Consider the following 17,775-nt stretch of genomic DNA (forward strand, 5'->3'; position numbering starts at 1 on the left):
TTTGTTTTTGTGTGTGGTTTTCTAACAACAGTTCTCATCATCGACACCGTGTGACCAGCTTCACTGCATGAGATACTAGTATCTAAAATAAGAAGAAAGGCCGTGCGGTGCAAGAAAGAGGAGTTTGAACAAAAGGGAAAGTGCTGCATGGCACTGTGTGTGAAAACTACAGAAAAGGTTAAAGAGGAGAATGAAAATAAATGGTCCAAAAATGTGTTATCGTAGGTCTCCAGGATGTTTCAAGCCTTTGAAACAATGTCCTGAAGATTGACCTTCATGCGCTTGGTTGCCTTGATTTGGATTGGATCTTGAGGCTGGATGTCTTGATCCTCACATTGTTCAGTGTGTATTGTTTCTAGAGTGTCAGAATTTAGACAACCTGGGTACTTACACTCTGCTGGGCCAACCATTTCCTCCTTTTCCTCAAGGTCATCAAGAGCAGAATTGAGGTAAAATGCTGATGCCATTGCGTGTCTACCTACAATCAGATCTACTGTAGTACTATGGTATGGCAAGAACTGAGGGATGGTTAGAACCGGCCTGGGGTCAATCTACCCCCTCCTACATATATGAATTGCACCAGGTCCTAGGATGTAAAATTCTGCATGAATTTTAAGCTCCGCATCCTAGGATCTGGAACCGAGATTAGTCACAAGGGCTGCACCCTATGACATTATCAGCCACCCCATTTAGCAATTGTATAGTACATATGTACAAACAAAACCTGTAGTAGTACACACACCCCAACAGACCAAGGAGACTCCTCAGCAAGTCCACCTGTTGTTTACCCACAACAAACTCAGTCCAAGAGATACAAGCATTACCTCATTCAAAAACACCATCAAGAACAACCCTCACTTGCTGGATTGTCTGTCCTTGACCTTTGTGGATTGGGGTTGCTGAAGCTAAGATGGGCAACACCTTATACCCATTCGTAAATCACCATGATGCTTAGAAGATATTGTGGGACAGTGTTACCTGGTTTCTATTTTCCCCTTATTATCAACCTGTTTGAAATTGTCTTGCCATCACAAGGATAGCATCTGAGCCATCTGTTAAAAAATGAACAAAAAAGTATCTCATTGAAGCACCAATGCCACTAGAAGCAGCCACATTAGAAGCGAAAGATCTGCCACCTAATGCATAGGGCATAGGCACCAATGTGATGATTTCTCCAACATTGAGACACTGCTGAATGGAAAGGAGGGAGCATTTCGAAAATTGCTACTGAGGCTTGCACAAACCATCCCATACATAGGCAGGTCAGGAGAGAATTAATAAGGTCTCGTAGCTATCAATTCATGTGTTAAGGTCTCCAAGTAGCATAAATCAACATGTCCTATCACACCAACTTTAGGCAGCCAGCATTTTCCTTCCTCGATTGCCCATTTCCATTTCTATAACAGAATTAGTCCAAAGCTGTCATATATGCATCAAGCCTCACCAGATAGCGAATCAGCTCTTTGTCCTCAGGAACGACTCTTTTCCACTCATTGTATTCAGACTTTACGCAAAAGATACGATAAGAATCAAGAGCGTAAGGCCCCATACCCGGCATATGAGAGACCGGAGTCATGGGGTACTGTAAGCGGCAACGGCGGTAATGCTGATAACGTCTATGTTGATGAGATGGCAAACCTTGAGGAGAAGAGCCCAAGGCACCGATATAGATATAACCAAGATAATGGGGCTTGTTAGATTTGCGCAAAACATTTGGTTGAGGGGGATCTTCCACGTAAGCTTGAGACAACCGGATGAAATGACGTGCACGCTTGTTTTGAAGACCTAGGCTTTGAATGACTGAAACTATGTCTTCCACTTTGGCTACATACATTTAGCTTGACATTAAAAGGTTTTATCGGTGAACATATAGAATTTCACCTTGACGAAGAGCATCAGCGGTAGGCCATCTCTGCATTACTTTATGAAAAATGGGTATTGCAAATTTTCCCAGTGATGCGTTTAATAGCGACACTGCAATCAGAAGTTTCCATGGGTCGTCTGCAACACTTTCTAGGACAACATATGTAAACATGAGGGTATGAAATACAATACAAAGATCACCTTGAATCAATATAGGTTTAGCTAACCACAGTTGGTCATAAATGGGTCCAAATTGACTAAATAGCTTGATATTGACCCAAGGATTCGGGTTATCATGCAATACTGGTGAGCGGTCTGACTTCGGGGCTATGTGTGATGACAGTTCCTTCATTCGATCGCGACCCGAATTGAAGTCCCGATGTTGAGACTGAATGAAAAAACGAGACGTGACAGTACGTTGACCCGTAAAGTCATTCTCGCATCTGTGATCGTTTTGCATGGGCAAATCAGAGGACTCGGTATAGTCAAGTCGATTGTAAGTGACTGGATCAGCCCAATCCGTGGCATAGGAACTGTGCCATGCTTGATGTGGTATTCCTCCTTCACATTGAGTTGCCTTCTCCTTCCCTTCCGACGGTGACGATGTAGCTGGACGAAAGCAATGCTGACTTATCTCTTCCTCAGGGAGATAGCCGGGTCTGAATTGCGAGGGCCTGGGTGAATTGCAGACCATCGTGATATCTTGCCTCCCAAGTTGTACGAAATAATGAGACTTGACTATTGTTTGGCCATCCACTTCAATGTTGCCAGCTTCGCTCGTAACATCGGTTGATCCTAACAGAGACATGGACGGCTCACGGTTGCCTATTCGATCGCCAAAGTACTTGGACGTAGTAGATGTTGCGGATGGCGTATGCATGAGTTTCGAGATTTGATTAGAATGGAGCGATGATGCTATTGCGAGGTTATTAAATAGCCGTGAGAAAGAGCCCTAGTCGTGTGGCGCTGGTGTTCCGTGCTTAGCCCAGGTTCAATGTCCACAACGGCGATGAAAGCCTCTTCCTCAGCATCGACTTCTACACCTGTAGCTCACAATGCACTTCCACCGCCTTCTGCGTCGACGGCAGCCCGCTCCTCACGGATTGCCCCCCATTCTCATATAAAAGGATTGGGCCTCACTTCAGAAGTTTTGGCTGCTCCTGATGGGGCTGGATTCATTGGTCAGACAAATGCTCGAGAGGTAGAGTGCCATCACAGGGATGATTAATTTGATGTACTAAACCATCTTCGAAAACAGGCATGTGGCGTGGTAGTCGATCTCATAAAATCTCGCAGGTTCTCTGGACGAGCGTTGCTCCTGGTGGGCGCACCTGGTACGGGAAAAACTGCTTTAGCTTTAGCCGTATCACACGAGCTCGGAGTCAAAGTTCCATTTTGTCCTATGGTGGGCTCTGAAGTATATAGCACGGAAGTCAAAAAGACTGAAGTTTTGGCTGAAGCTTTTCGAAGGGCGATAGGTGCGTTTCTTCCAAACAGATATTCTGGTATTGCATGAGGACCCATATGCGACTTCAGTCTGTCTACTCATTATACGTGAAACAGCTCCTAATCTCTGTGTCTGAACTGTGTAGGACTGCGAATTAAAGAAACAAAGGAAGTCTATGAAGGCGAGGTCACAGAACTCACACCATCCGAGTCGGAGAACCCTTTGAGTGGCTACGGAAAGACCGTATCTCACGTCATCGTCGGTCTCAAAACAGTCAAAGGTACAAAGCAACTACGTTTGGATCCCACTATATACGAAGCAATCATTAAGGAAAAGATTGTGGTTGGTGATGTCATTTACGTGGAAGCCAATACTGGTGCAGTGAAGGTATGTTTTCTTAAAACAGGAATAATTTTACCCTTTTACCCTTTTTAAAACAGCGAGTTGGTCGTTCGGATGCCTACGCCTCTTCATACGATCTCGAATCCGAGACTTACGTCCCGCTGCCAAAAGGTGACGTCCACAAACGCAAAGAGCTCGTTCAAGATGTGACATTAGGTGATTTGGATGCGGCAAATGCAAGGCCCCAGGGTGGTCAAGATATCATGAGCGTTATGGGTAGTCTAATGAAAAGTGGTCGGACTGAGGTAACGGACAAACTCAGAAGAGAGGTGAACAAGGTGGTCAAGGGCTATGTTGATCAAGGTGTGGCGGAGGTCGTTCCTGGGGTAGTGTTCATCGATGAGGCAAGCGATGTTTTCATGCTGTTATTGATAATGATTTAACTGTGCCGGATGGTGCACGAGCAGGTGCACATGCTTGATATCGAATGTTTCACGTACTTGAACGCACTATTGGAATCGCCCATGGCTCCTACCGTTATTCTCGCTACTAATCGCGGCAATGCACTTGTGCGCGGGACGACCGATATAGTATCTCCCCATGGTATTCCAGTGGATCTCCTTGATCGGTAAGCACTGCAAAATCTCTGTTAACTTTTTGCTGGACAATACTTAATTTGGTTGTAGTTGTCTTATTGTGAAAACCGATGGATACTCTCAAGAACAAGTTGGCAAAGTTGTTCAAGTGCGAGCAAATGTCGAAGGTCTCAAGCTTGGCCCAGGCGTTTTGGAGCGTTTGGCTCAAGAAGGAGAACGAGGGTCTTTGAGGTACTGTTCCCATTTCTGCCCATATATATGACCCGTGGATTCAACTGTGAACGTCCTATACTCTCGCAGATATGCCCTCCAGCTTCTGACTCCCGCGTCTATTCTTGCGGGGCTTGCGGGACGTAATCACATAGATGTGGAAGATATCGGGGAAATGAATGAGTTATTCTTGGACGCGAAAACTTCGGCAGGCAACATTGGCGGGGAAGGGGGATTTGACGGAGGACGGATGTGGTAGGTGGCGATAACCAGATAACAATGTGTACAGTGTGGATATCAGTAGTAATTGAGCATACATTGTTAGATAATATGCACCTGTTGAATCCTATAGATGACATTTATAAAAGTATATAACCAAAATGACACGTTAATCTGCTTTGCGTCAAGTGATGACTAACAGTTGAAAAAGATCGTCAATCTGGCAAGGACTGAATCGAGTTTTGAGGCATAACACATAACACTGGCATTTCGGAACGGACCCCGTGGGCGCTCAATGTATCAGCGATGCACTCATGCCTGGAGTTCTGGCCCATGGCTGGCTCAAAAAGCGTTTCAATTTGCAATGTCACTTTTTCGTCCTTGGAATAGCGAGACGAGGCCGCTATGATGATAAAATCGTATGCATAAGTAGGTGGACAGTAGACAATGAGCCGAGCGCTCGCTGAGTGAAACAGGTCAGCGAGTGTGCCATTTCCAGGTCCGCGTTTGGCAAGTTCAGCTCTGCTGATCCGCTGTAGAGTGGATGCACGAAACAGAAACAGTGGGACAGTCAAGCGCTCGCCATTTGCGCCTTTCTCAGCACTGCATGCGGCGTGATCTTCCGCAGACCTAGCCTATAAATCCACATGTGAGACTGTCGTTTCAAGCCTTCCTACACTTCAGTCTCAAGTTACACATTGACCACGCTCTTTCATGAGATCTATACAGCTACCTTACACCCTGGAGGACCGCAGCGGCCTTCTGTCTGCGTCAGACTATGGTGATATATACGATCGCCTCTTTCTTCGTGTGGCACCCCATCCTCAGCAGCCAGAAAGGAACGTTTGGGCGATCTATAACATGGGACGGCGTTCGTCTCGTCATGGTGACTCCCGTCATTTCGACAAACACCCCGCCGTAGTCCTAGTGTTTGGTAAAGATGGCGAACTTGGTGACATTCATTTTGTGCAGCCTCCTGCCAGCTCGTCAGTCCCTATGAGCAAGTATTTACGCAAAACGACATTGTTTGGAGGGTAAACTCTTAGTACATCTCTCTCGATTGAAGAGCTGCTGAACGAGTGTAATTTAGGTCATTGTCTCGGAAATTCAAAGGCTCAGATGGTGGAGAGTACCGGTGGATATACCAAACAGTCGATAATCACGAGTGGTCGGTGAGCGTGCTATACATCCTAACTTCTACGTCTAGCTAACTATGTAATCGCTTGGAACAGTGCTTGAATGGAGAAAATTACCTAGTCGCACACTTCGACCTCAAGCCTCCCAATATACCAGTGTATGGCGTCTCCGGAAACACCTTAACTGTCCATGAAGGTTTCGCCCATCTTGTCATTGGTAAATGCATACCAACTCGCTCTCCGTTCTGTCTTCTTATCGCTCCCTGTGAAGAAATTCTCGCATCGCTGACCATCATGCGTTACATCGCCGAGCATCGTCTATGATGAGCGAGGTCATGTCTAATGTCTACGCATACCACTATTACGTGATGGAAACCTGTATGGGTAGCCTGTAATAGGCCTTTGTCTAGACTGTGCACGCTCTCCATTCTTTTGATTACCAGTTGGACTGATATAGGTCGATGCACTCCTGGACTGTGGTGGAGTGCTGTTAGGAGTGATGTCTATCTTACTACGTCATTATATGAACAATGCAAACAGGAAAGCTACAACTATTAGTACAAGACACGAGAGGAGAACAGTTACGGATAACCGGATAGCCTGTACTATCGTTATCGTGACATGGGGCCTCGATCCATTGATCCGGGCGGATTAAGCAAAGACTGCAACTACAGCATCAATGAGAAAGAAGATAAACCAACAAGAAGGATGGTCTGCATGCCTGATCTAAAACGGCAGATGATGATAATCCATCTTGCTGTTCTTCATCTTGGAGCTTGAGTGAAGAAACCTGAGCATCGCTATCCTGATGTGACGAACCCTGGGGTGAATGATGAAATAGCGAATGCTATTGTAATACATAATGTACATACATGATCCCTTCTGCTGCCCGGAACCCCACTTTTCTTCGATGATCCTATGCCAGCATTGCTTAGAGATGCTGGTATAGGGGGGAACGGCTCGTCTCTTGGCACGATGTCGATGAGAAAGTCGAACTGATCCGACTTGCTTAATGCTTTGGCAATATCTGCGCGAGATAGGGTGCGCCGCTTGTTGGAGTCGGCGATGATGAATGCGCGAGCGGTTATTTCTGATATGAAGACTACAAAGTCAACTCAACATTGTAAGTGGACCTGACTACTGGAAATGACTTGAGACTGACTTTCGCAAGCTTTGCAGAAGAGTATGGGGGCTGCGACAAACGGTTATAAGACTGTTTAGGGTAGACAGATAAGCCAATAGGCCGTACCATCTGCTGCTATCATCTATGGGTGGAGTTGACGCGTTTATTTGAGTGCGAGTTTCAAGTAAGAAGTGCTCACTTTCACGTCTGGATCACTTTTCATGACCTTTTTAATCCTGGCAAGAGGAAGAGGAGGGTGGCGGTAATCTGGTGTTTCCTGCTCAGCTGCATCGACCTGTCGCTGCCAGAAAGAGCGCAGAAATTCGTTGAGAGGCTCTCCAGCTTGAACATATGGTTTTGACATGTCAGACGAGGATAGCGGGAACGAGTCCTTGCAGGTTGTGCATGTAGCGCGGGTAAGCCCTAACCCTATCCTGGGTGTTGTGCATGTGGGAAAGTCAACGTGGAATGTTTGGTTGCAGTCCAACGCGACTATAAGCAGCTTGTCGCGTTATTGCTCACTTCACCGTTTCGTTGCTGCAGCTGGTTTGCTTTCATTCCGCAATGCGCCTTTTGGCACTTTCTTCACTTCTCATACTCGCCATTGGCACAAGCGCAGACCCTTCTGCTGGCTCGTCGCTGTACCCGCCTGGTCTCCTGCCGTTAATCAACCGGGCTAATACCCTTCTCTCCTCCGGTCAGTTTGGTGAAGCTGCAAAGACTTACTCAGAAGCAATAGGTATGGTCTCTATACCATTCGGTCAATGTAGTGCATCTAAATTAACACCCCCCAGAATTATCTCCAGTTGACTATGTCTTATATTATAAGCGTGCAACTGCCTACTTCTCTTCCAACAGACACTCTAATGCTTTAGAGGACTTTGACAAAGTGCTGTCGCTGACATCTGATACCTTCGATAACGCATTCTTAATGAAAGCCAAAATACATACCAAGGAAGGCAACTGGCAAGCTGCCCGTGATGCATTGCAACGTTACTCTACCAAGGTCAAGGATGATCCTTCTGCCTCCTCACTACAAGCAGATATCTCTGAAGGGGAGAGTGCTTCACAAAAAACGGTGAACATGCGACGAGCCCAACTTTGGACAGCTTGTTCAGAGGCAGCGACACAGGTTTTGAGAATTGCATCACACTCCATTGATATACGACAGCATCGAGCCGAGTGTAACCTTGCGGCGGGGGAAATCGAAGGTGCCGTGCTTGACTTGAGGTGTGTTTCTTGTTACATCTTTTCTTCTTTTCATCTTGATCCTCCTTTTGTGCAATAGCCGGCTCACTCATCTCACCACTACCTCCACTACTTCACTCATGCGCATATTCCGCCTGTCTTATTTTTATCTTCCTCCACCTACATTTTCTTCGCCTACCTCCGCACTTTCTACTCTGAAGCAGTGTCTCCACCTGGACCCAGACTCCAAACAGTGTCTTCCGGCGCATCGATTGATTAAATCATTTGATAAAACGTTTGCGAAACTCGAAAAGCTGACCGCCGCGGAAGACTGGAGAGGTATTATTAGTCTTCTCGTCGGTTCAGGTAGCAATAAGAGCAACTTCCTGGGCGACGGCTTTGCACGCAAATTCGAGGATGCCCTCGAAGCCAATTCAGCGAAGGAACAACTCCTAGACATGTCACGCCCATCTTCTGCTTCTATATTGCTTCCAGTCGGTGCTAAAGTGAGTCCTCGCCGAAAAGAAATTTTGCGAGCGGTTTGTAGTGCATACGTGAAGATCGGGTCGGTTCGTAAAGCGGAGCCATGGTGTGACGCTTTGCTTGGTATGGATGGTGCAGATAACGATGCAGATGGTTTAGCCGGTAAAGGAGAAGCCTTGCTAGCTAGAGAAGAATGGGAGGAGGCTGTCAGGACATTTGAGAGAGCATTTGAAGCGAGTGGGAGGAGTAGTCGAGAAGTGAGCCCCAGATCGCTCTCTAATGATACGATCTACTCACCCTAGTCCCTATCTTTAGATCCTTTCGAAGCTGCAGAAAGCTCAAAGATTGCTGAAGCAATCAAAACAAAAAGATTACTATAAGGTTTTGGGAGTTGCGCGAGATGCAGACCAGCAGACTATTAAGAAGGCTTAGTATGTGCCTTTCGCGTCATCTCATCGCTATAAGTACTCAAAAGACCCACCTTAGCCGTAAGGCAGCTATTAAAGCTCATCCAGACAAAGGAGGAAGCGAGACGAAGATGGCAACGGTCAATGAAGCATATGAAGTGCTATCTAAACCAGGTTCGTAGGTCTGTTCTAGGCTCCGAATAAATGGTTAATGTCTGCGCACTCAGAGCTCCGCCAACGCTTTGACAATGGTGACGATCCTAACGATCCGATGTCTCAAGGCGGTGGAAATCCGTTTGGCGGAGGTTTTGCTGATAGCCCGTTCTCACACTTTTTCCAACAAGGACACAGTGGTGGCGGGGGTGGTGGCGGGGGTGGCGGATTCCAGTTTTCCTGGGGACGCGGACGGTGAGAATTGCTCTCACGAACGTAGGAATGTGGACAGGAAAGTTGCGTGGTTGGTATCATCTATCCTGTTGTACTTGTGGGGTTATTTTTTCGGCGATACTTACCTTTCTGGATATGTTGTATGTTCGCTGTGGACAAACTTACACGATCCGTGATACTATTGTACATATAATAGGAATGGCTACCAATCAAGACGTGCAGAACAGATATCACAGAATCACAGATAGGCTTTGGATGACATGAACGCTCTTGTTCTGTTGTATGCGAGGTGACTAATATCTGGCAGCTTGGGGGTGGCGGCGAGTTTCTATCCAATTTCCGAGTGCTCGATACTCGGCTCCGCGGTTATCTTAGCTAGATAGCGCCTTCTGTGAATGCGAGAGATGTGTATGCACAACATGCATCTGCACCCAGGTAATGATGGAGATTTGTCGGATATGGTGGAGGAATATGTTCTGAGCAGTTCAGCCCAGCGCGGTCTGATCTTGCCGCCGCGGTCCGCTTCGACCCAGATATCGACCAACCGAACACCCTCCAAGACGTTTCCTGGTCATATGGGCATACATTTTTTAGCGCACAGTGGTGTTGTGACATACCTTCTCTGTGATTCATAATAAGACAGACTAACACAGTTTGTATCAATAGCGAGCCTGAGCTTGCAGTTAATTTGGGGACTTTTGGCCACCATATAATGGCAATTGCTCACGAACATTCAAGTGAGTGAAGGACACACCGTCAGCTACCGCTCAATCCACATCTCACCATGATGGCAAGAGATCGCAAGTGGTCTATCCTCCTTGGCCCCGTATTTTCCGCAGTATGGCTATCAACGCTTGCCGGGGCAGGCTTGAGCCCCCTGGGCGTCCGCGATGATCTACACTTCAGCCTTGAAGCGCGTGGCATGAACATAGATGGGTCCCTTCCCATCTACAAAGACCCAAATGCAGACATTGAGGATCGTGTAAATGACCTCTTACCGCGGATGACTGTGCAAGAAAAAGTATCACAGCTGTGAGTTCACTATAGTGCGCTGCTTTGCTTTGGAATCGTTCTACTCTATCCCTGTCGTCCCACGAGGTGCTGATTTTTGAAGCAAATTTCAGGATTCAGGGCGACATAGATGGATGGATGAATATGACTGACCCTCTGGATGATACACTGACATACAATCAAACCGGTCTTGTACGACTATCATCTCTAAATATGGCAACTAACAAACAAACTATCATGAATCTAACAGGAACAAATGATGGAGTACAAGTCAGGAGCTATCTGGGCTGGCTATCTTGCCCCCTGGGACAAGATTGTATATGCAATCACAGTTGGTCAACAATATCTGATGGAGAATACAACCCTTGGCATACCTGCCATTGTACAGTCCGAAGGTCTATAAGCTCCTTCATTTTCAATGTGCTCTCGTAATCTGAGTCTCTATTAATGATAGGTCTTCATGGATTCACGGACAATGGCACGACTTGGCCATCCCCTATCGGACTTGCCGCGTCATTCAATGCTCCTCTGCTAACGGAAGCTGCCAGCACTATTTCCACCGAAGCTGAGGGTCTTGGCTACTCCCAGCTGTTTGCGCCTGTACTAGACCTTTCTAGAGAACTAAGGTGGGGAAGAGTAGAAGAAAACTACGGCGAAGATCCTTTCTTGTACGTCGTAATGCTTATTATTCCATTCCAAACTTGATATTGGTTTGCAGAACTAGTCAGATGGGGCGTGCGTATGTGACTGGCGTTCAATCCGGTAGGCGCAGAAATGTCAGCTCGACGGCTATCGCTAGGGTGGCAGCCACATGCAAACATTTTACTGCTTATGGCAGTCCACAAGGAGGCTTGTAGGTCATTTGGTCATATTCAGATCTTTTCTTTTCTGAGAGAGTCGTGGTCTGGGCCAGAAATATCGCCCAAGTTAGTGGGGGACAGCGCGAGCTGCACACCTATTACTTGAAGCCTTTCCACTATGCCTGTGTCGATGCTTTATCCATCATGACTGCATATGCGAGTTATGATGGAATCCCTAACGTCGCCAATACCCGTAAGCAGAAAGTATTATCTTATTATTGTCTACCCACCTGCTAATGATTCGCGGATGTCCTAGATCTGCTTACTGATATTGTCAGTGATAGTGCATTCCCATTTCGTTCGCCGTGCTGACCGATATATTAAGCTCCGTAATGAATGGGGATATCAATACTTCGTTACATCTGACGCTGGCTCTGTTGACCTTTTGATCACGCTTCATGGCGTCTGTGCAACCAGAGAGTGCGCGGCAAAAATCGCACTTGAGCACGGTCTCAGCGGAGAGATGGGGGGAGGAACGTATACTTATCTCACATTACCTGGTAAGGCGAATATTCCAACTGGCTCCACTCGTTGTGGCTTTTTGTTCTGACTTTATCAAAGACCAGATCCAGAACGGCACCGTAGGCATCAGTTATGTCGACGAGACGGTGAAAACCATACTCAGGACCAAATTCTCTCTTGGACTTTTCGAAAGTAAGCCGACCGCAAGACTCTTTTCCGCACTGTCATTGGCTCATCATCTTCCTCAGATCCATACCCATATCCGGATTATCGATCAACCCTTCGTACACAAGCTACTCGAGATCTTCTTCATCAAATGGAACGTGAAGCAATCATATTGTTGGAAAACAGAAACAGTGTTCTCCCACTGAGCACAAACATCAGCTCTATCGCCCTTATAGGACCTCAGTCAGACCGTGTTTCTGTGAGCCAGACTTGTCCTATGGTTTATCTGCTGAACGCTAATGGAACACAAAGTTCGGCGATTATGTATTCTACAACGCATCGCTCAATGGTATATCGCCGTTGGATGGTTTCAAGGAGTTCCTCGAAAACAGTTCCGTTCAAATCAACTTTGCGGAAGGATGCAAACTCTGGTCGAACGACGAATCTGAATTCCCTGCTGCCATTGCAGCAGCCAAAAAGTCGGATGTCGCCATTGTAATGGTAGGCACCTGGTCCTTGGATCAAACATTGTTGTGGACACCGGGGACAAATGCTACGACAGGAGAGCATGTAGATTTATCGGACCTCGACTTGGTTGGTGCTCAGTTCCCCCTTGTACAAGCCATTCAAGCGACTGGAACACCGACAATTGTGGTGTTCGTTAGCGGCAAACCTGTGACGAACCCTTGGATTCAAGAAAGTCAGTTCACTAATATTGTCTCGCACGGTCAACTGGACACTCATATTTGTGTAGATGTGGACGCTGTGATACAGCAGTTCTACCCCGGAGAGCTAGGCGGACTTGCCATTGCTGAGATAGTCTTTGGCGCCACTAACCCATCAGGTACCAAACTTTTTGGTAGCAAGCGTTTCAGTATCTCACTCGTGCATCTTATCATTAGGAAGATTACCTGTCTCCTTCCCCCGTAGCGTTGGAACGACTCCTGTCTTCTATAACTACCTCAAAGGAAGTAGACCGGTTTCTCCGGGTGAAATCACGCCGAACGGTACCCTGATCTTTGGACATCAAGTGAAGGAATTGCTTTTCTATTACTCACTTAATGCTGAGCCAGTTAACGCAGTATGTCCTTAACACCCCAGTCCCTACATGGAGTTTCGGGCATGGCTTGAGTTATACCACCTTTAATTAGTAGGTATTGCTCTGTCTCTGGTTTCTAGTGAATATGATGATACATCGAGCTAAACCCTTCCATAACAGCACCGATTTACAATTATCAAGCCCTACTATTGGCACAAGTGAGAACTTTAATGTCACAGTAACAGTACATAACACTGGATCAAGGGATGGAAAAGAAGTTGTTCAGGTGCGCAAAACCGTTATTAGCTGTCTGCAAACAAACCAATCAAATTTATCTCAGGTGTATATGACGGACATTGTTAGCTCCGTGGTGACACCAAACCAGGAACTGATAGGGTTTACGAAAGTGGATATCCCGTAAGTCATGTTACAGCTGAATAAAATATCTATGTTCCTGGCGCTGATCGAGGCGGTGTTCAACCAGGGCTGGGCAGTCTCAAACCGTTACTATCGAGGTCATGTCTTGGCAATTGGCGGTATGGACCGTACGGGAAGAGTGGGTCGTCGAGCCGGGGCAGTTTAACATCATGATCGGCAATAGCGCGTTAGCCGTCCTAAACACCACTCTTACTGTAGTCTGAGATAGGGGACGTGCGAGCTGTATTCGGACTTGTAAATTGATGTGTATATAACAAGCGTGAAATTTCTATTATACATTAGTACATAGTCCCTTTGAAGCCTTTGAAGTGGACATTCATCCCGGGCATGGCCCACCCCAATTAACGTTGGCCATCTGAACAACAATAAGCAAGGTGCTAAAGGGCATTTAGTTATTACTCACAAGCTTTACTCTCATATTTGCCTGTTGGCGAGATGATGATTAGCACGAGTGAACCCGCAGTAAAATCGAAGTCTTACCTTTTCCTACAATAACATTTTGGGGGTCCTGAGCTTTTCCGGTAATGTAATTCTCGAGAATACTTCTTGTACCACTAGCATAGCGTGCCTGGGCGTCAAGAGTGGTCCCCGAATAATGCGGAACCATGCCATTTCCGCCGCCGAGAGGGTTCTTCATAGTGCGCCAGACGTGATCTTTTGGTGCAGGCTGAACATTCCAAACATCACCAGCATATCCTGAAAACCATTGTGGTTCATACTGATTATTTTTACAAAGGTAAAAAGGTACTTACCTCTGAGGTGGCCGCTCTTAACAGCTTGTGCAACCGCATCTTTATCGCAGATGGCACCTCGGGCGGTATTAACTAGCCAGGCCCCCTGTCGCAAACCATGAGGACAGAGAACAGAAAAGCTGCAAGAACACTGACCTTCTTGAAGTGTTGAAGAAGGTCTGAGTTGACAAGTCCCTGAGTACCTTCGTGCAAAGGACAGTTGACAGTCACGACGTCACACTGCATCATGCCCTGAGTTGGAACTCAATCAAAAGAGAAAGTATAAATACCTGAGACACGAATTCCTAAAGCACGGCGGTATAATTAGATGGACATCATCCGGTGAGCATAAGATGTTAGACGGACTTTAAGATCGTCAACTTTTCTAACATTCACAGCCTTTGCTACTGCTGAAACAGATGTAAGTAGTGAAAGGATGGAGACGTAATACTCTTCACCCACCGTCAGGAAGAGAAGTGTAATCGTAGTAAAGAAGTTCTTTAGGGTCGAATGGAACCAGGCGTTGCAGTACACGATACCCGATCCGCCCGGCACCGATGGTACCAATGACCTTATTTTCAAGGTCGAAAGCATTTCTGGCGATATCAGATACTTGCCAATCGCCTCGTTCAATCATCTGAACGTCAATCAGCAAAATACAAAAGTGTGAAGGTGGTACTTGGCATACCTCGTGGGCAGGAACAAAGTTCCTGACGAGCAAAAGAATCGACATGACGACATGCTCCGCGACAGATGTGACATTGGAGCCAGAAACCTATGTGGGGGTAAATTCCAATGAGATTTAGTAGTGAACAGTAAAATGTCACCTCCAAGACTTGAACGCTTTTCTTTACAGCAGCATTAAGGTCGATGTGGTCCGAGCCCACGCCTGCAGTAATACAGATCTTTAGATTTTTGGCCTGATTGCTGAGTTAAGAACGAGACATCAGACATGAAAGTTAGTGACATACTTTTTCAAAAAGGTCTGCTGTCAGATATCCGGGGTGGAAAGGTGTTGTGACTAGGACTTCAGCCTATACAACAACATTGATTCAGTGTACTCGCATAATGGTGGAGTGTGAGTACTTACATCAGCTATGTGCTTTTGGAAGTCGCTGCTGGGTCCTTCCTTATCGTCGGAGACCTTTTAAACAACTATCAGCCTATTGCCGACTACGTGCTATGAGACTGGACCGTACGATTAGTTCGTGGCCGAGTGATTGAAGCCAAGGGCGTAAACCAAGCTACAGACGATGAGAATGAGAGTGATCCATAGCGAAAACTACACACCTGATTTTCAACGGTCCCCAAAAGACGTGGTTCTGCAACTGCAGCCTTGGCTCCACGATAGAGAATGGCAAGAACCTAGTAGCTAGATCAGCTTACAAGGCAGAGGGCCATGATTCGGGATGCAGACCTTCATGGTATAACAGGTGGTGGTTAGAGCAGGGAATGAGTTTGGAGTGATACATATAGGGTGCTTTTTATACCAGTTACACAGGAACCATACGGAGAGCGAACCATGACTTTGTACACAACCAAGGTCATCCGGAGTCTCTCCAATCTTGTCCCATCTTTACGGCAGGAACACTCCTCCAAAAATGGAAATACCTCCACGGAGAGAGCCGGAGGTCACGTGAGTATCCGACATCGTCCGCTTCTGTGGCTTCTTGCGGTGAATACTCAAGTGAATCCTTTAGACAATTCAACGCCCAGTTTGATGGTAAAGCGTGGCAGATGTACCATCTCCATCTGGGGCCATAGCAATATCCATATCATTGTTGCCTTTCCTGTAGTGCCTAGGTTGATCGCACTCAGACACTCGCAGATGTAATTCATCAAGAAGATATATTGACGAATCTCAAATACTAGAGAAACATCGACAGAGTGATACGAAAGGAATAAGTTAAAATAATGTAAACTATCGCGACACTATGCAATACCGTACGTAAATAATCATAACAAAAGACATACAATTATACATTTCAATCATTGGGGTATATCTTTTTTTGCACTAGGCTCGTCTGCTGATTGCAATGACAGGGTGGTTGAAGTCTGTTCTGACTGCAAAAGCGATGGCTGGTCTTTCTGTGCCTTCAATTCAGCCATGCGCTTGCGGACCTGTGTAGTCATGTGAATTGTCTTCATCATTCCCTGCGTATGATCTGGTTTCCATCCCTCCGGAAGTCGTTCGTCTTGCAGCCAATCGTGAAGAACGTTGACACTCAATCCCTCCTTATCAGCATTTTTGCCTCCAAGCACGCCGATCGCGATAGCCATCTCTCCCCTCGCAATTTCCGAGTGGACACCGTCTAGCGGTCTACATATCTTTTCCCTCCTGAATCGGATGCTGGCCACCCCTTCCATAGTGATCCTGCCTCCCATAGCACGACCCTCGGCGACAAGAGCATCCAGCAATGGTTCACATACTCTAGTCGACGCATATTCGTCATCAGCATTCTTGACATCCGGGTGCACAATAGAAGCGTCATGCTCGATACAGTTATGACGGGCAAGATCGCTGAGAGAAAGGCGACGGAATTGTAGTAGGAAACCGATACCTCCAATAGACAGGAAGCATGCGAGAAAAGTGGATAGGTGGTAGCCTTCTTTGAGAGAGCGGACAAGGTCGAAGAAACCTATGTCTCGACCATTACGAGGGCTTGAAGGAGCAGGCATCAGCGGATGAGTCAGTGATAGAGGATGGAAAATGAACGTACAGGTACCCATGGTTGGCGAGGGTGTTCAAAGCGGGACATGGAGAACGACTGTCTCCAGGTTGTCTGGGACAATAAGCATGGGTCTTCCCAGCAACGGGACAGACACCGGCATGATGAGAATGTTCGTGTGGGATCGTGGAAGATGAGGATGATGGTGAAGACATTGTGGTAGATGAGGATAACTGATTAGAAGATAAGGCCGTGTCTTTATACTCCAGAGTAATAAATTAGAGGAGCTGGAAGTGGAAGTATGAGAAGTAATATGTTCCTAGGTCGGAGGGTAGTAGATGGCGATTGCTGCCCTTTGCATTTGTGGTTATATAGGGTTGACAGAATCCCAACTGTTCGGTAATGTCCATTTGATAAGATCAGGCTGGTGCCCATATGACGACCCTGCAAAATGAAACGAGCGGTGCCGTGAGCGTCGTAAACGGTCGAGATCTGTGCGGACTGCAGTTCCAGGATATCAGTCAGATAGATTGGTCACAAGGTTGGATCAGCTACTATTACTTGATGTGTTTCTCCGAGGAAAGCAATATTATTACTGTACACCGAACGGTGTAAGTGATTCTGATTCTATGGCAAGGCTGTGAGGTCCTTGGGTCTCAGAGTTACTCAAGTAAGACAGTAACATGGTACAGAGAATACAATACCATGAACCTGATAAGACCACGGGCCATTGAAAACGCCTGCCTGTTACTCACAGTTGCAGTCGGCCCACCAATTTCGCCGGTTCGCTTATGTGGCTGTGGCAAGGACAACTTGGGAGAAAGTTCAGAAAAAAAGATCCGTTCAAACTTTCAATAGCAGAATTCATTACATATTTCTCCTTGGGTTTCCAGATCCAATGCCTTGCTGTGGACATAGTCATCGCTGTTGTCGTGCAGTCGGACCCGCACGCCTGCATTGATATGACTGGGGATGATTCATACTGACTCTAGTAGTATA

The 17,775-nt window shown here is 46.5% G+C and overlaps 8 protein-coding genes across 8 annotated transcripts; 4 read left to right on the plus strand and 4 right to left on the minus strand.

Annotated features, from left to right (window-relative positions):
- Window positions 1–1,118: 1,118 nt before the first annotated feature.
- SERLADRAFT_454344 (putative 5-Methylcytosine G/T mismatch-specific DNA glycosylase) lies at window positions 1,119–2,116 on the minus strand (the record flags this gene model as incomplete). The annotated part of the gene is made up of 4 exons (XM_007311929.1): window positions 1,119–1,397; window positions 1,445–1,824; window positions 1,882–2,013; window positions 2,065–2,116. The coding sequence occupies 3 exons, from the start codon at window positions 1,916–1,918 to the stop codon at window positions 1,275–1,277; spliced, it is 540 nt and encodes a 179-aa protein (XP_007311991.1).
- Window positions 2,117–2,848: 732 nt separating this feature from the next.
- On the plus strand, window positions 2,849–4,858 carry SERLADRAFT_454348 (uncharacterized protein; the record flags this gene model as incomplete). Its single annotated transcript, XM_007311930.1, has 7 exons — window positions 2,849–3,064; window positions 3,122–3,341; window positions 3,456–3,697; window positions 3,751–4,056; window positions 4,120–4,280; window positions 4,339–4,479; window positions 4,549–4,858. 7 exons carry the CDS (start codon window positions 2,858–2,860, stop codon window positions 4,715–4,717), a joined length of 1,446 nt encoding a protein of 481 aa, XP_007311992.1.
- A 361-nt stretch (window positions 4,859–5,219) lies between these two features.
- On the plus strand, window positions 5,220–6,604 carry SERLADRAFT_444230 (uncharacterized protein; the record flags this gene model as incomplete). Its single annotated transcript, XM_007311931.1, has 5 exons — window positions 5,220–5,711; window positions 5,768–5,849; window positions 5,910–6,030; window positions 6,085–6,481; window positions 6,535–6,604. The coding sequence occupies 4 exons, from the start codon at window positions 5,392–5,394 to the stop codon at window positions 6,135–6,137; spliced, it is 576 nt and encodes a 191-aa protein (XP_007311993.1).
- A 174-nt stretch (window positions 6,605–6,778) lies between these two features.
- SERLADRAFT_340437 (uncharacterized protein) lies at window positions 6,779–7,261 on the minus strand (the record flags this gene model as incomplete). Its single annotated transcript, XM_007311932.1, has 4 exons — window positions 6,779–6,915; window positions 6,976–7,005; window positions 7,063–7,078; window positions 7,136–7,261. Coding segments are annotated over 4 exons (309 nt in total), but the record flags the coding sequence as incomplete, so codon positions are not given.
- A 201-nt stretch (window positions 7,262–7,462) lies between these two features.
- SERLADRAFT_358917 (uncharacterized protein) lies at window positions 7,463–9,628 on the plus strand (the record flags this gene model as incomplete). Its single annotated transcript, XM_007311933.1, has 6 exons — window positions 7,463–7,675; window positions 7,731–8,166; window positions 8,225–8,864; window positions 8,923–9,038; window positions 9,094–9,188; window positions 9,242–9,628. The coding sequence occupies 6 exons, from the start codon at window positions 7,501–7,503 to the stop codon at window positions 9,424–9,426; spliced, it is 1,647 nt and encodes a 548-aa protein (XP_007311995.1).
- Window positions 9,629–10,185: 557 nt separating this feature from the next.
- SERLADRAFT_431585 (family 3 glycoside hydrolase) lies at window positions 10,186–13,579 on the plus strand (the record flags this gene model as incomplete). The annotated part of the gene is made up of 17 exons (XM_007313105.1): window positions 10,186–10,433; window positions 10,526–10,604; window positions 10,663–10,807; window positions 10,867–11,080; window positions 11,131–11,265; window positions 11,326–11,465; window positions 11,529–11,545; window positions 11,598–11,772; window positions 11,834–11,926; window positions 11,983–12,158; window positions 12,212–12,599; window positions 12,654–12,743; window positions 12,802–12,929; window positions 12,973–13,049; window positions 13,119–13,224; window positions 13,279–13,355; window positions 13,423–13,579. 17 exons carry the CDS (start codon window positions 10,186–10,188, stop codon window positions 13,577–13,579), a joined length of 2,445 nt encoding a protein of 814 aa, XP_007313167.1.
- SERLADRAFT_375202 (uncharacterized protein) lies at window positions 12,958–15,657 on the minus strand (the record flags this gene model as incomplete). The annotated part of the gene is made up of 18 exons (XM_007311934.1): window positions 12,958–13,049; window positions 13,119–13,224; window positions 13,279–13,355; window positions 13,423–13,731; window positions 13,780–13,800; window positions 13,857–14,072; window positions 14,129–14,213; window positions 14,264–14,347; window positions 14,398–14,412; window positions 14,474–14,517; window positions 14,570–14,744; window positions 14,796–14,882; window positions 14,935–15,027; window positions 15,079–15,141; window positions 15,198–15,251; window positions 15,307–15,351; window positions 15,398–15,472; window positions 15,525–15,657. 15 exons carry the CDS (start codon window positions 15,528–15,530, stop codon window positions 13,718–13,720), a joined length of 1,077 nt encoding a protein of 358 aa, XP_007311996.1.
- A 279-nt stretch (window positions 15,658–15,936) lies between these two features.
- On the minus strand, window positions 15,937–17,164 carry SERLADRAFT_454360 (uncharacterized protein; the record flags this gene model as incomplete). Its single annotated transcript, XM_007311935.1, has 2 exons — window positions 15,937–16,769; window positions 16,828–17,164. 2 exons carry the CDS (start codon window positions 16,989–16,991, stop codon window positions 16,097–16,099), a joined length of 837 nt encoding a protein of 278 aa, XP_007311997.1.
- Between the last annotated feature and the right edge of the window lie 611 nt (window positions 17,165–17,775).

This window comes from Serpula lacrymans (genome assembly GCF_000218685.1).
Source record: "Serpula lacrymans var. lacrymans S7.9 unplaced genomic scaffold SERLAscaffold_1, whole genome shotgun sequence".
NCBI lineage: Eukaryota > Fungi > Basidiomycota > Agaricomycetes > Boletales > Serpulaceae > Serpula > Serpula lacrymans.